The sequence below is a fragment of the Cygnus olor genome, chromosome 2, assembly GCF_009769625.2.
Source record: "Cygnus olor isolate bCygOlo1 chromosome 2, bCygOlo1.pri.v2, whole genome shotgun sequence".
NCBI classification, from domain to species: domain Eukaryota; kingdom Metazoa; phylum Chordata; class Aves; order Anseriformes; family Anatidae; genus Cygnus; species Cygnus olor.
This window is the reverse complement of record NC_049170.1, coordinates 29,105,940-29,123,306: the sequence shown is the minus strand read 5'-3', so window position 1 is coordinate 29,123,306 and position 17,367 is coordinate 29,105,940. Positions and strand designations below refer to the sequence as shown.

The window sequence follows — 17,367 nt, the reverse complement described above, 5'->3', positions numbered from 1 at the left end:
GAGTTATGCATTTGTTATTTAAATAGCTTTGATATCAACCAGGGTAAGTACATCCTCGATTCCAGCTATTGTCAGGTCAGTCAAAGAGGGTGAGCTCTAATTGATGGACTGCCAATGCCATACTTCTTAATGATGAAATTAACTGCAAAAATCTGTTTTGTCACTAGAAATAAAGTCTTTGTATTATTTTTACAAGGTGTTGAAATAATACTTGATAGCCCAAAGTCTCTTTTGCAAGTGTCACCTTGTGCTGTAAAAATACTAAAATGCATCATCTTCGCACTGAATGCAACAAGGCATTATTTATGTACCTTAATTGCTTCCTGCTTAGCTATGATGCTTATATGGTAAGTTAAACTTTAAGTCAGATTTTTTATTGAGATTAATATGTGATATTATCTATTAAATGTCCTACAGAACTTCAGAATAAATAGCACCTTGGAGATTATGGCTTTGAGATGTTAAAAAGCAGAATATATTTATAAATCACAGTCAGTCACATATAAATAATAGTTTGTTCTCGTGTGACTGAATACAGCCATGTGATAAATTCCAGGAAAGACAAGTGTATGAATTTGTGTTGCTGGCAGATTTTTCATGATTCTCTCCTATATAAGCGTAAATAAATGGGTAAGTGGAACAGATTCTTTTTGTACTGTAAGTTCCATGAGTTTAGCAGTATTTAATATAACCTCATCATTATTTTCTGATTTAAAGATTTTCTTATTCTTCAAAGTTCTTTTAATAAAAATGATAACCTGGCATTTATAAAACATGGACATATGTGAAAAATAGGAAATATAATAACAATAATAATAATAAAACATTATCCTTGGTTACCAAAGGAACATTATATCAGACTAACAAGGATATGGAAATTGCCTATTTACTAAGGAAAAGTAGTAGATTTAGTTTATTTAGAATATCAGAGAAATATTTGATGAACTATCCTGTGCATTAATAGTGGTCAGTTTGGAAGAGATGAAATTACAGAGCATATATCAAGCTATCAGAAGGACAGATTGTAACAGATTAAAACTGAGAAGAGAATGGCTGGTCATGGGAGTAAATTAACCTGCTCAGTCCAAAGTCTTACCTTATTAATTTAATTAAATGGCCCAAGGCATAGTTATGAAATATTTGAGAATATGTTCACCCCAGAGGAGGACTGTAATATTACATGAAAAAGGTGGGAAAACTATAAGACTGAGTAATAAAATAAGCTAAACATTATTAAGAAAAAGTACTAGTTCATATTCTTGCTTCCTGCAGTTGGTAGGACCTTAGCAGAATACTATACATATCTTGATCATCTGTTTTCAGAAAAAGTGTTCAGAGAGAAAGAGAAAAGAAAAAGATGGGAAGATCCTCTACTTCGAAACATACTTCATAGTTTATTGTGTTAACAACAGGAACAAAAACCTGCCATAACTACATAGATGGGAAAAAGGATCTGAGAACCTTTCTAAATCCTCACAGGACCTCCTAGGCAGACTAATCTAGGTTCCATATAGTATTCCTCTTTACATTTTTTTTTTCCTATATGGTTTTAAAGCTATGGTACCTTTCTGATTTGAAATGAAGACAAGTGGAAAATTCCAGAAACTGTGATCACCTGTTCCCATACAATGCCAAACTATATTTCTCATATGTTCCTGATTGTTTTCAAACAAAGCACTTAGGTATGATGTTCTGTGAGAACTTCTCTGAATTAAGTATATAATTGTGAAGCAGGTTGTAAATACACATTTTTTATTTTTTTTTTTGAAAATGCTTTGTATAAACTGCAATATTTAAGAGATCAAACTAGCAGGTACACATACACGATTAATTTAGATAGAAGTTACTTATTTTGATCTAGAATCAACACATTACTTAGATGACTGTTTCTTTACTGCCTTTTTGCTGTGCATCTGGCTTTAAGATAGTGTATTTTAAATTAGACATTATTATTATGCTGGTATTTTAATGCCTTTATTTAATTATTTTCTTGTATAATATTACTGAATAGTTCTTTTTTACTTGAAGGTGTTGTTTCCCATGGGCGATGAAGCAATTCTTTCCTTCTTCAGCTTGCTTGGATGACTGATATTTTATTACATAGATGCTCACAGGCATGTGATTTGTATGCTAGGATGTACAATTTTCCTTTCTGGGTGTGGGAAAAACTTATGTCAACCAGCAGTTTACTTTATTCTTCATCAGCCATCCTGTTAACACTTGGGTCTATGTAACCACATCTAACTGCATCTGCTATGGTGGTGACCTACCTTAGCTATCAGGATTTCATTATCATATCACACCAGTATAAAAAGGCAATTAATTAGGGAGATGCAGAATAAATTGTCCCATTGCAGTGTAAATGTTAAAGTATGTAATACATATTCCTCTTCTGAAACATAGAAGGAAACCCAGGTACATTCAAACTGATTCTAAACATATTTTTAAGTCATTCTGGCTGAAATGATAGTGAAAGCCTGATTGTGTGCGTTGGTCCATAACAATAACTGCACTGTACATAAAGATGTAGCTATGAGAACTAGAACAGTATAAAAAGGAAAGTCTGCAAACAACTATATCAGTACCATAGCATTCAGTGTGTGTTCTTTCCTTCTGAAAAAGCTCCCTTAGACTAGCATGGCTTCATAAGAGGCAAAGCCATAGCATGTGTAGAAGTGACTAATGAGGAGCATCAGAAAACAGGTATCCATTCATAAACTGGATGAGCAGTTTGTTTTCAGTTTGACAGGCAAAGATATAAATAAAAAATATGCTTTAATTGTGGCACAGTTTTAATATGATAGTTTTAAGGAGGGACCTAGGAAACAAAAATGTTTCCCTGAGCACAAAACATTTAAACTTTTTTTGAGCAACAGCAAAGGAACAAAGGGAACAAAAAAGGTTCACTTGCCAAATATCATTTTTCTAAAATGCACATGAATGGAAATAAATATGCTGTATCCTTACTCTACCAATAAAATATTTCACCCAGGATTAAGAGTAGGACTTTTAAATTCAAATTAGTAATAAAATGGTAATCCATGACATACTGTAGCAAATAATGACAACAGTAATTTCATCAGTGGAGAGGTGTTACCATGTCAAAATATGATTTTCTGTCCTACAGGGGGCTGTTTAGTGATGCGCCAACCAGATGCTGACAGGTCATGTAACCCACCGTGCAGTCAACCCCACGCTTACTGCAGTGAGGTATGTGCTACTGCATTGGAGCATTAAACACCCCCATGAGGGCTTCCCACACCCTGCATTTTAAAGATTGTGCCAATAAAAAGCATTTTCAGAGATTCTGCTAATCATTACTTCATTAAAATCAACCTAAGACCATTTTCTACCTTTCAATTAAATGTTGAACAATCTCTGTTTATTTGGTACAATCCTGCATAAAAATATAAGAGGTACTCTCCAGGCTAACAGTCATCAAAACAGTCTTCTCTTCCAGTCATCCGTGTTGTTATGCCTTATAGCTCACAGGAAACTGTGTTCTTCTGCTACACAGTGTAAAACACTTGTTCCCTACAGACTAGAACATGCAGTTGTGAAGATGGATACACTGAAGTAATGTCCTCTGATGGCACACTCGAACAGTGCACTCTCATCCCGGTGGTGGTGATCCCCACCATGGAGGACAAAAAGGGAGATGTGAAAACCAGTCGAGCTGTGAACCCTACCCAGCCCTCCAGTAACCAGTCAGGACGAGGAAGGACCTGGTTTCTACAGCCTTTTGGGCCAGGTGAAGTCATGCAATGAGCAGTTCATAATGCTTAACTACTGCTGCAGGGCCTGGCATTTACATTTTTGTGGTGCCAAGGAAGAAAACAAAAATCCTTAAATGTTCATTTAAGAAGACGGGCATCTGCCTTGACTGAAAACAGAGGAAGAGGCATAAGTAAATCCCTACCCTTCTCTGCTACCCCATCAATATATTTAATCACATCTTGTATTACAGAAGATTTCTTTTAATCCCTGCTACTTAAAATTCACAGAATCTATTTGAAATTAGAAGGGTGTTGATTTCAAAGGTGCAAGCCAGGATATTAGATTATCATAATAATGCTGTTGAAAAAGGAATGAGGTGACACTGAAATCTGTAGAGGATAAGGGCTGCTTGAAGTTTGCTATCGTGGCATGAATTGCAGGGAAACAATCGGTATAGATATGGTAATTCTTTTCTTCCATATCCATATCTAAACTAATTCATGTTAGACGAAACCTGGCCATAATCTTGATATTTAGCATAGACACGCTCTAAATCACTATAGGCAACATTCGCTCATATGATTGACCATGTTCTTTAGAGCTGAGCAAGCACCTGAGTGGTAAGAAATATATTGACAGTTATCCCATTAAAAATGCTTGATAAAGTCCATCATGTAATCAAATTTCAGTAAATATTTTCTGATACTAACATTGATATAAATAAAACTTCCATAAAATATAAATTACATAGAGCTAAATATTCTTCCACACTTGTGTCTTAGTATTTATTTCTTACTAAAACCTTTATGAATGTTTGAATTCTGAAGATTGAAAACGGCATCTTTACATGCATAATCCCTAAAATGCTGCAACTAGAGAACTGCAGCAATACTTATAATAAGCAGATTAAATCATGTTTATGTTAGAAATACTTCAGTTAGGTCCCATTAGTCCTAGTAGTATTGACTGCTTTTTGTACTGTGATACTATATTTGATACCTGCGATAAAATGGTCTTTACTCCAATTAGTTAATACTTTAATCCACAATAAAAAAGAAAACTGAACTTTTCTGGCCCTCCTTTTAAAAAGTAATATGTTATTTTTTTATTCACTCTAGCTAACTCCACCTAAAAATGCCATAGGGTGGACTGTAGCAGTAGGAGTGCTGACAATAAGCAAATGTCAGATAGCCGCCTTCAACTGCATAGAACGAGGATGCTCATGTCACCTCGCACATGTTTTTTGGAACAAGGAATGGTTGATGGATTTCATGAAACCTCACCAATTTTCCAGTAATTCCTGGTTTGAGTTAGGAAGGAGACATAGCTCAGCTCAGATATAAACAACAGTACTAAGCAGAACTAATACCTCCAGGGAAGGTATGAGCAAATGTGTAAGACGGTAAACATTTGGCACTTCAGACAAGATTTATACTTGATTGTTTTCATTTTTCATTCCAGGATTAGGTAACTATGAAAAGGTTTTGAAAAGGTTTAACTATGAGAAGGTTTACTCTACTGTGATTGTTCCTCTTCTTGCAGTTACTAAATCTAGGTTTAGAATAGTCTTAAATAGTTTTAAAGTCTTTCACACTCTTCAACAAATTATATTGCAGTTCCAGAAAGGAGGGTATTTAGACTATCCTTGGGGATGTCTGTGCTGATATATTACCCAAAGTAGATGAGTTTGAGACACCCATTCCCTCATACACTTAGAAATAATCCATCCCAGGGGAATTGAGAGTGCCTGGGTTCGATGCATGTGCTTGCATAATATGAATGACCTCATTAACAGAGTTCCCTGTTTTGACAAAATTAAATAAATCTATACACAAGATAATGCCAGTCTTCTTTCAATGAGATAATACTATTTTAAAACAAACGAACGCAGAAGAACCCCAAACCCATTACATTTACCAATGGAAATAAACCAAGGAGGGAAGAAAATTACCTGTTTAGAAGTATTGAAGTCTAAATTTCTCTTATTCCTACTATCATATCATTGGATATATCAGGTCAAATCTATTGTTCAATCCATCTTTAATGGATCCGTTATTTCCATTATATGAGTTATCATCAATTATAATGCTATTAGGTTGATTAGTATAATGAAGCTAAAATGTTTTTATATTAGTCTTGACCAAGTTGTTCATGACTGTTAGAATTTGCATTGTTAGAGAACAGAAAGCCTGAAATTAACTGCACAGCAATAGAGGTGAATACTGAATGAATACTGATGAATACTGTGAATCTGAACAAAGCCAATCTTCATGACTTTTGTTCTTATTAAGTTGCAGAAACATCAGCTGCATTGGTTATGCCTTTTTTGGTTTTACAGAGGTATCAGGAAGCAATAAGTATTTGGTCAGAAAAAAATTAGCTGTGTTTGCTTACTGTGATATTTCAAATATACACATGGCTTCATGAAATAATGATTTTGCCCCTTGCAAATGAAATACTTCAGCTTTTAACAGAATTTTCAAGGCAGTGCAACAAGGCTAGCAAGTCCCATGTAAAAGAATGTTTTCAAAAAGCAGTTTAGCAGTGTGTACAATTAGTCATATAAAAGCAGGGAGTCAAACAACATGCTCTTGGGTTGCTCATTTGGGGTTCAGAAAAAAAAAAAAAAAGACAGACAAAGTCACACCATTCTTCCCTTAGATTTCCAAGGATAAGCATCTAGGATCAAGGCAAACAGGAGAGTGGGATGTATACCTCAGCCTGCAGGGACATCATGTCCAAAATACAAACTGCACAGGCTGCACATAAGTACAGTCCTTTTTAGAAACAGACGGTTGCTCTATTTCTGAGCATGGGTTGTCCTTTTTGGTAATGTTTGGCTTGTTCTGTGAGGGGAAGTTGTTTAATAACAACAAGACTTGCATTTGGTATAGGAAGAAATTGAAAAATTATTACTTTCTGCTGTAGTGAAAATTGTGTATGTGCAGCTAAGGTTTTGATGAGGTAAAACAAGTGTTAAACATATTTTAAAATGGAAAATTAAATAGCTACAAGAATTAAAGTAGCAGACAAATTGTATTTCCAGAGGTAGAATGGAAGGTGTTGTTAAAAGCATAAATGATCCCTAGGCTGACACGCTACCTTGCTATCCTGCTGAAGGAATTGCCAGTGGGCCCAGGGACTGGGTTCCTTGTGGCTCTCACTTGCTGCCATGCTGCCTCTGCCCCATGTCCCAGCTCCGTTTGGATTTTCCAGACTTCAGCTGAAAAGCAGAACAGAAGCACACAGAGAAGCTATTGCTCAGTTGTTTAATAGTATTAAGCTATAATTGCTTGTGAAGACATTTATTTTGGATTATAAAAGTATTTCTGTAGCATATCAGAACTAATAATTCAACAAGACTAACTCAAACACTACTGACTAACATTCATTCCTTTTAGATGGGAGGCTGAAGACCTGGGTTTATGGTGTAGCTGCTGGTGCATTTGTTTTACTCATCTTTATTGTTTCTATGATCTATCTAGCCTGGTGAGTTCTTTAATTATTTACAAACAAGCAGTCCCACACAGACCGTAATGCAAGCATTTATATATATGCAGCTGTAGAAACTGCAGGGACTTCTGTGAACTGCGATGTTTAAATTTCCATGTTCTTTTGTCCAAGCTGAGGTTCATGGGCTCTGGTTGTAGCCCAGACGATGGATACACTGACAGACTGTCTTGAGGTCAGGAGAACTTTTTGCAAATATGTCATATCTTAGTGTATAGCTTATTTTTGCTTGGTTTATCTCTGTTAAGAATGACTGTACTGTGTCCATGATAATTTCATTGTAGCCGTATCACAAAGTGCAGAAAGAAATAGCAAGAAGGAAATTTAATAACCAGGCAAGTCTGATTTGATATTTGACAGGATATAGAGATATACAACCAAAATAAGGCTGGAAATTTTCTCATGTGTTTTTCATACATGAAATCATATTCTGTTGAAAATCTTATTGGCTGAGCAAGTGAAGATTTTTTTTTTTTTTTTTGCAAAAGCAAGTAATTTTTGAGAATGCTCTCCCTGAAGTTTTTTGATCCTGTTTGGAATTTCTGATTCAAATGACCATGAAGGTAGAAGGTGAGGGAAGTGTGGTCTTAGACATCAGGCTTAGTCATCAGGCTGCATAGGCAGCATTTGGAGGACTTCTGGATTTGTTTATTTTTTTAGTAAATGTTCCCCCAAATCTCACTTATCTGTAAGTAAGGAAGAAAATATTTTATTTTCTGAGGGAAAGAAAATCCATTAGCCTGCAGCTCCACTGCAAATTTGTCAGAATGAGGCCACTGCAACCCCCTGTTTTGGGAACAAAGATTTCGATTTGAGTAGTCTGATTGATATAGCTGAGATAAGCTTTTTGGAAAACAATGAGGATGCAGAGGCCTGATTTAAAGAAATGCTTATAGTATCATCTGAACAAGGCAAGAAATAAAGCTCACATAATCTAACTAAAGATAAAATGCATATATTACACATTTTTCTTTGGCTTGGTGACTTTTTAAAACTATGGCAAATATATTGGAAATACTGCTGGGTTAAAATCAAATTCAAGGCTAGACAGGGAGGGATTACGGCTGAAAACCATATCCTTGCTATTTGAGACTTAAGATTTTAAAATCTAGAATTACCTTTAGTCACTCTAGAAAGTATAATGACATAAAACTAATTACAAGATGGAACTTTAATGTGGAAACCCTTGATATGTCAAGAGAACTTAAGATTTGAGTCACATAATTTATAAGAACCTGATTGCTGCTTTGATACGTGAACAAATATTGCTCTGGGCTTTTCTGAAAACTTTCTGATCTTGCACGATTATGTGCCAAGGATTTCATCAAAGTCATGTGAGCACCCTAACAGCCTGTTTCCGGACAACTGAGCTTTGAATTAGGTGTTGCTTTGAGTTGATAGATAATTGCTGATCCAAGTGAAGGTTTTAGGTATGTAGCTTTTACAAATGAACAACCAAACGCATTATCTTAAAATGACAGAGTCATCTTTCATTGAAGAATGAAATCCATCATTTCTATGTCATCAGTTTCTTGTTCTATTTACAAATTATCTTATTGTTTCAGCAAAAAGCCAAAGAAGCCCCAGAGAAGGCAGAACAACCGACTGAAACCTTTAACCTTGGCTTATGATGGAGATGCAGATATGTAAAATATAACTTCTCATGGTGACAAATGGAGTCTTAATTATTGGATTGGAATCAGAAGGTATCCAAAGCCACAGGGATTTTCTATGGAGTGGATTAAGTGTTTTGAATTCTTTTTTTTTTTTTTCTTTTTTTTTTTTTGGTAACTGCACCACAGATAAAGACAGATGGATTTCATAATGCCTATGGATATTCAAGGTATTATTGCTTTACTTTAGACCATCAGCACTGAGAAATCTGGCAGAATCACATTAGTAGACACTGCAGTTGGGGATTTTTGTGGTCTTTCCTCAATCTTACAAGCTATAAGCACCACTTCTGTCTCCAGAATACTGTAGCTGACATTGTATTAACAGTTGAAAGCCCCTGCAACATTAACCAAGTATAATCAGTACGCATGAAGAGTTTGTACCAACCTGTCTATGACTCTTTATATTCAAGCATAACATATATACTCAGTTGAACCATATGTATTACTCTACCAGATTATATACTTGTTAAAGAGCATTTTAGTGCTTAGTATAAAATTAACTTTTAACTGAGACTAACCCATGAGCAAGTTCAACAGTTTGGCAGTTGATGATAACTTGTGTTAACCTGCATTTCAGAGGGCAAAGACTCACTTGCAAAATTCTGTCCTGTTATCACTCCAAAGTATAAAGGCCTCATGTATACATCCAGAAAGGAGGCATTCTCAGATTCAGTATTTTCTAGCAGTTGCTGCCTGGAAAAATATAATACCAATTGTAAATGTTACAATACGTTTCTACTTTCTCTAACTCAAACTGTTGCCTGCATCTTTTTTGCTACGTGTAAGGCAATTTTTTGCACTATATTAGTGCAGCATGATATGCACTTAACTAGTATTGCCATAGAAACTGCCTCTTTTCAGAAAGGATGATGATGTATCTTGTGCAAGGAGTGTCAAGTAGACTGGTCTTGAATCCTGAAGAGAGTAGCATTCAGTTTGGACTGCGACTGGATGGAATCGGCTAAAGACGTGTACTGCATACACCATGTCTCGTCACAGCGGCCATTTGTAGTCTATATCATGGCAGTAATACAAGTGTCTAGTTTCTTGCCCCATCTACCTATACAAGTATAGATTGTCCTGCTGGTTTCTAATTGTACTTTGAAGGCTGTTTATGACTAGATTTTTTATATTTGTTAACTTTGTTAGAAAAAAAAAAAAAGAAAAGAAAAAGAAAAGCAGTTGCCCTCTAATCTTGAGTGACATACTTACTGTCTAAAAAGGTATTCTGTTTGTTCAACTAAAAGCAAAAAGTTTTGCTTTTTTTCTTTCACTAATGAGAGCATTTTCACTGTTGCTGACAGTGCAATACTCAGAGCCCTTTTTTGTCTTTTCTAATTAGGATAATTGGATAGACTCTTTTAATTATTCAGTTAAACTCTTGAGTGTACTGGCAAGTAAACAGTAAGATAGTAGTTTTGCCATTTTAATAGTCATAACTTTTTTTTTTAAACTCCGGCAGTATAAAAGCTCACTGTTAACCTCTCCCATGCTTATGGCATTTCAGTGTTATACTTCTGACATGAAGCTTATTGACTTGCCACTGTATCTACATGCCTGTTACAGATGTGATTCATGACCTGAGAAGGGTTATTCTCATAAAATGGCTTCTGTGTGTAGCCTGAAGCAAACATATAAGTGACTGTGCCACTATTAAGCAATACAATTACAAAATTTTATCAGGCAACCTGTCAAAAATAATTGTCATGTAAAGCTCAGTATTAGGTTCTCAGGTCTTTTTTATAACCTAAACCATTTCTGCCTACTCATCGCACTATTTACTCAAGAAGCACCAGTCTTTGCACACTGAATAAAACTAGATTTTCAAACTTTGGCCCAGATTCACTGAAATCAATGACAACTCTCATTGATGTCAATAGATAACATCAATCTTTAAAATTACCTACTTTTATTCCATATAGAATAATTCTTGGAACCAATGTTAATTTTGTGCAATGTCCAAGAAAAATTATGGCCCTACTTTAACTTAGCTAACTTACATTACCAGTGTGGTGTTACTGTAAAAAGAAAATGATCTTACTGCTACTGCATAAGTACTTCCCTGAATGGGAGTAATAAGTAGAGAGGAATGACAGTAACAATCTTTTGTACATGTTTATTTTCTCATTTTACACCTTGATCCACAGCTGGTGAAGTGCCATGGCCCCCTACCTCAGCAGTGGTTCGTTCACATATGTGTTGCAGAACTGGGGGCTTCTCTTACATTTCTCTGTAAAGATCCATAGGAAAGAAAAAAGAAAAACAAATCTTGATGTATTTGATTATTTCAGCATTCCTGAGTAGGAGACAAGAAAAAACTATTTGATTCCTATTTTATCAGATGTGCAAAAAATAAGATGAAAAAGTTGTAAAGTTTTAAAGAATGGTAAAAATGTGGAAACACAAAGCTTAATCATGATTTCTGTACTTTAAAAGTCCGATTCTGTGTTGTCAAATGGTATTGGAGTAATAGGGAATTGAGGGAACAGGGTTTCTTTCATTGGCAACGAGACAGCTTTATGTATTATATGGGCTGGTCTTAGCAGAAGCTGTTGCCTAGTTTTTACCTTGAAGATTTCTATGCCCAAAATCTAAGAAGTTAATAACATGAAGTTAAAGGCATACCATCTCCTGTTTCTCCATAAATAGTACTTAAAAATGAAGAAAGGGATAGGAGTTTATTTAAATATGTTTGGCCTTTGCAATCCATGCAAGTATTTTAGTCTGCATTACATTTTATATCTGGACAGCTAATTTTGCTGATGCACATCTGCATCATACTAGTGCTGCATTTAAAATCTAGAGTGCATTTTTTATTTTTATTTTTTACAAACAAAGTGCACAGAAATTTGAAGCCAGAATGGCTTCCCTCTTTATCAAGAAAAAAAATATTAGGCTATAAAGAGGGCTGAAATTGTATGTAAAGCTAAAAGTTGCAAAGGTGACTAAGCCCTTTAGCACTGACACAGAAATAAATAATAGGTGAGTTATCAGTATAGAATCAAAAGCAATTTGCTTTAAAAATCAGAGTGCTTCTACAAATCCAGTGCCTAAAGCAGCCACTACTGTAGATTGTTAGTTTGTGAAAGTAGCGTTTCCAGTGATCAAATAAACCATTCAGAAAATAGCAAAGTAGACATTTTCCTGTTGATGTGGTGGTTTGTATTTTCCTTTTTAAACCTGTAGTTTCTAGAATGCTGTGTCTGCTTTGAGTCCTGGAGCAGTTCCTTTTTGAAGCTTTGGTGCAACTGCACAAGCTTGTTTATATTTAGTATAAAGTATCCATTTTGAAGCTCCCTTCCTCCTGCCAAAATGTAATAAAGTTTGTTTTCCAGTATTACAATCGGAAGAGACCAATTTAAAAACTCTGTGTATAAATCACTGTAAAATATACCTTGAATTAAATGGAAATCTGTCTTTTTACCTTTATGTAAATTGTGCTCACCCAAAGTTAAGAGTTTATTTTGCCTAACTTAATTTACTTGAATATTTATTTTGTAGAACAAGGAGGCAGCTGTCTGAGGAATGTTTACTTTTTTTTTGTTAATGTTAATTTGTAAATTGTGTAATGCATTTTTATTTTTTAAATTATGTACATTTCTTTTTTAAAGCACAAAATGTTTATGTACAACAACTGCAAATTTGTGTATATTGTCACTAAGCTTTATTCAGTTAATACAGATGACATGAAAATGTAACAAGTCTTACATTTTCATCTGGGTTATTTTTACATAACTGATGTATTGCTGACAATAAATATAAACTCAAAATCATTTCATGTCTTTTTTTTTTTTTTAAATGGATGAAGTACTTTTTAAATGGATGAAGACTTCAGTCCAATTTTATTAATTACCTCCCCAGTAACTCTTCCATGCTATCCCTTAACAAGTTTCAACCCAACTTTGAGAGCACACAACTCTGATTTTAGAGGCATTTCAGAATTTTCAGAAGTTCCTACTATCTACATTATTTTCTTTTTCTGGAATCTACAGTAAAATAACAGAAGCATTAGATTTGTCTTTCCACCTGCAATTTAATAAATGAAGATTTTAAGTCATTTAAAGCTGTTCAGTTCAGTACAGGCAGAATTCTACAAACAAAAAATATACTTGGAAGACCAAAAGTAAAATTCCCATTTCAGCTCTATGGAAAAGAATTACCTATTGTATGCTAAGAAGATCATAAGTTCTTCACATTCAGTAAAGAAAACTTGTAGTAGGATTTTGGCAATTGGTTGCAAGACTTTGAAAGTAATGGCTTATAGACTAGCATTTACAGACTTTACAGACTGGATTTTTCTTTACTTAAAAAATAGAATATGATTTTCCAATACAAGCATAATGAAAGAAGATGAATAAATATCTAAGTCAGAATGCTTAGATAAGCACTGTGCATAATTTAGCCTTCTGGTAATGTAAAGATCAACAATAATGAGTCAAAAAAATTGTCCCGCTGAAACAGTAATGGGCTTAAGCAGCCATTCAGGATCTGTTTGGCATCACTAATCACAATTTGGCTATGTAAAAGGATATTTCTGCATTTTCTGGTTGTTTTCTTAGGCACACCAAAGCTGAACGTGTATCCAAATAGCAGCTAGTGATCAGGCAGATGAATGAACAATTTGAATTTTTGGAGTGGGAGAAGATGGACTTGGGGAGAGTCTTTCTTTCTGCTTGATTGCTTATATTTCAGCAGAAGGAGCTGGTGAGTTATTTTGCTTACCCTCATTTGGGCAGTGCCACTGGCCATGGAGAGTGTTGGTCTCTGGTGACATGCTACTGAAAAATCTCCTCCGTGCTTGCAAAAACTGGCATCCTGCCTAAGTCCTGGTTTGATCTAAAAAGTTGAGAGGCTTACTGCGAGGCACACCTTGGCAGATGTCTTGTGTTCTTAGGTTTTGTCCTTGTGTTCTCTGCTGCCAGGCACCTTTGCACTGGGAAAGGGTTGAGCATTGTGAGAGCACAGTGGTCACTGAGTGGCGGGGGGGGTTAACACTGGTCTGCTGCTACTCATGCATGGCCATGCTTTAAATTGACACTTTCAGCCTCATGTGTAAGCTATTTCCGCTATTAATTCCCTGAGCTGCCTTGACAAGCTGATAATGTTGGCTGCTGTCTAATGCCCTTGGCCCTACTGGGGATGCCTTGGTTAAGGTGTGCTGAGAAGGACCTGGGGCTGGGGAAAGTTTCTGGGGAACAGCACACTTGACCATGACTCTACTGCTGATCCTGGCAGTGAGGGAAGCAACTGCACATGTGGCTGCATTAGTAAGAGCTTGAAGGAGATCATTAGTCCCCTCATGTCAGCCCTCAAAAGGCTCTGTGGGGAGCCCTGTATCTGGTTTGGGGTGCCCAGAACAAGGGAGAGACCAGAAAACTGGAGAGGTGGTCAGGGACTAGAGCATGCAGTGCACAAGGAAGCCCTGAGGGGATGGAAAGGTTCAGCCTGTGGAGGAGATAACCAAGGAGGGACCTAGTTGCAGTCCTCCTCTACCCAGAGAGGGTCCTAGAGAAGATGGAGCCAAACTCATCCCAGAGTGGCACACACTTACAGCTTCCAAAAACCTCTCTTCAGATTGTTCTTCCACTTTTGGACATTGCTGTCTTTTGAAGCCACACATTTGTCATTATTGCACTGGAATAATCTTGAGATGATGTGGAGGCAGGTCATTCATACTCTTGACAAAGAAAATTGTGGCTAGACTTCCTAAGTTGAATCAATCATTTCACTTGAGATGTAGTGTCATTTTAATGACACAGAATGACAGACATAGTGTCATTTTAATGATACAGAATCATTTTAAAGGCTCAGAATCATTTTAATAGCCTAAACTAACTCATTTATATAACATTTGGGCCACCAAAGTGGAGTATTAATAATATACATGGCTTCCACATTAATAATCCAATTTACTTTAACAGTAACAGCAAGAATTGGGCCACAAGTGCTGTTATATCTGAGGACTCTCAATCACTTAGTGCCTCTTCTTTCTGAGTATAGCTCTCTGTGGGATTCCTGAGTACAGGACTGCTTAGAGGAGATGTCAAGGAGTAGGTGGCCTTTACTCTTTTGTTTGTTGTGGGGCCAGCACGGAGCCAATATGCCATGGTATTGCCTCTTCACTGCTTCCTCAAGATCTCAGCTGTCCTGGCTCTTGCTGCTAAGTGATGAATGGTTATGGTGTGCATCATTTAGCAGTAGTTAATGTTTTCCTGCTGGATATTTGAATGTCTTTATTTAGTATGTTTTCTTTTCACATGCCTTGAAATAGCCCTTGCAGCTGTCCCTGAAGTGTTTTGCCATCTGTCGGTTGCTGTATTTTTAATAATCCTTATCTCAGTAGGGTGTTCTTTTGACAGTGAAATGGGTGGATTTCCTGTTAGAAAAAGTAGGAGTGTTTTTCTGTGGAAAATAGTGCAGAATGCACAAATGCTAATAATAGATTTGTCAGTCTGATTAGACCGTCTTTTCCAAACTGCTTGTCAGCTATTTCAGTGAAGTTTACAGGTGGTGCCATTACAGAGATCATCTTTCCTTAATCATATGGTGACAATGACCAGTGTAGTGACCACCACAGCAAACCTTTCAGATATATTTTTCATTCATGCTACACAAATTCCAAGCTGCTGACTGACTTTACCAAAGCACTGCAGTCTCACAGGTTTTAAACTAACCATCTCAGCCATGACAGCAAAATCAGGTTTGTAGCACCTTGATATTTGTAATCATCATCTGAGGGTATATGGGGTAAACAACAACATAAAGAGTGTGTAAGAAAAAAACGCCCTGCATGTCGTCACTGTAGTGAAGCTAAAACTTCAGTGGTCTATGATGATGGCTATTATTGTTTTCTGTATTCAAACAAATCACATTTCAAACAGTTCAAAGTTGAGCCTGTTTAATTATTACTGTGTGTTTATGTATTCACAAATCCTTTATCTTCTTAGAGAAAGTCAAGATTTAGTACTTGTCTGTTTGAAGGGTTGGTGGTTCACATGTGTTTTAAAATTTAGGGAGTTGTACTTAGAACACAGTCCTGAAGTTTATTAGAATTCTATTCTGAAATTAAAATTGTCAGATGAGTAAGTTTTTGTTTATTTTCAAAAATACCCTTTGTATTGTCATTATATTTCTTTAAAGTGGCAGAAGATTACTTGTTTTCTTCTCAATGAACTTCAAATCAAGTTTGCTATCCTATAAATAAAAAGTGTTTATAGTCACAAATTCAGTGCTGAGTTTGAAAGCAAGGCTTATTTTTTCATTCCCTTAACAATTATAAAAACAAAAACCCTTCTTACTTGTATATGGCAAGCTGCGACTTAAATCTCAGCTTTTAATTCTTCCCAGTGCTGCTCACTGAGATGCATACTTGGAAATAGGAATGTAATTAGGACCCATGACCAGTTAACAGATCTGTGAATGCACATTCACAGTTTGGTGGCCATCCAATCTGAACATATTATGTTTTATGAGCTGCCTAATATAGTCATACAAAACCCCTCCCAGACCAACCACAAACTTATTTACATAAAGTGTACTCACAGGAAGAATATGAAATCTGGCACAGAAAAACAAAGGGTGACAAGTCCCATACTGTATCTTGCTTTGATACTCTAGACTTAATTCCCTTAAGAACTTTCTTCCTATGTCCCTATATGTGTCTAGATGCTTGAAGTAAATTACAGGTTTCATCCTTACCTGGAACTTTTCTGATTGCTATCTAAGCCTTAATTCTCTTTTGATGCATCTTCTCACTCTTAAGATCATGGTTAGACGATAATAGTTACCAGCTGACATCTTAGAGGTATCTGAAGGCATGCTATCAAATGAAAAAATATGCACAGTTAAAAGGTGATTTTTGAGGCTGAAATCATTTGTTTCAAAACTCTTCATTCAACCAAATTGGCAGTTATGTATTTCGAAACCTCAGGATACCTAATTCTACATATTTAAGTTTCAATCACACCATTCTATTGCTGTTATTATACACTTTTTCTTGACTGTTTTGTTGTTATACTTGTTTTGTGTTGATTTTCATTGTAAGTTCATAGTAAGGGCTGTCTCTTCTGCATGTACCCTTTTAGAAGAATGGAGAACACCTTCTTTGGAAACCTGACTGTGATATGGCAATAAACATTAATTAATACCAGCACATTCAATATCTATTATTTTTCCAATAATTCTGGGTTAAAAGCATGGTGGATTAGCTTGGAAGTGTTACATATTTGTGAAGTCCCTGAAGACTACATCACCTGCAGAACTTCGACCAAAGCTCCTGTTGCCATGAGCAGTTACCATGGCAGGAGAATTTGTATTCACATTTCGTATTTCAGAATGTTACCCTAAACACGTTGATGATCTGTTTTTAGTTAATTTATCTGTAAATTATAACAACAACATAAAATTGCATGTAGCACAAATGATCTCAAGGTATATTTGAAACAAGATCTCAGAAGTGCGTATC

General features: G+C 35.8%; 1 protein-coding gene across 1 annotated transcript in view; it reads left to right on the top strand.

Moving 5' to 3' along the window:
• THSD7A (thrombospondin type 1 domain containing 7A) overlaps positions 1-12,673 on the top strand; it is a 205,442-nt gene extending 192,769 nt beyond the window's left edge. Inside the window, 4 exon segments of the mRNA XM_040550373.1 lie at positions 3,128-3,210; positions 3,541-3,751; positions 7,119-7,206; positions 8,793-12,673. Of these exon segments, the coding sequence (XP_040406307.1) occupies positions 3,128-3,210; positions 3,541-3,751; positions 7,119-7,206; positions 8,793-8,877 (467 nt within the window). The 3' untranslated portion in view covers positions 8,878-12,673.
• The last annotated feature ends 4,694 nt before the right edge of the window (positions 12,674-17,367 follow it).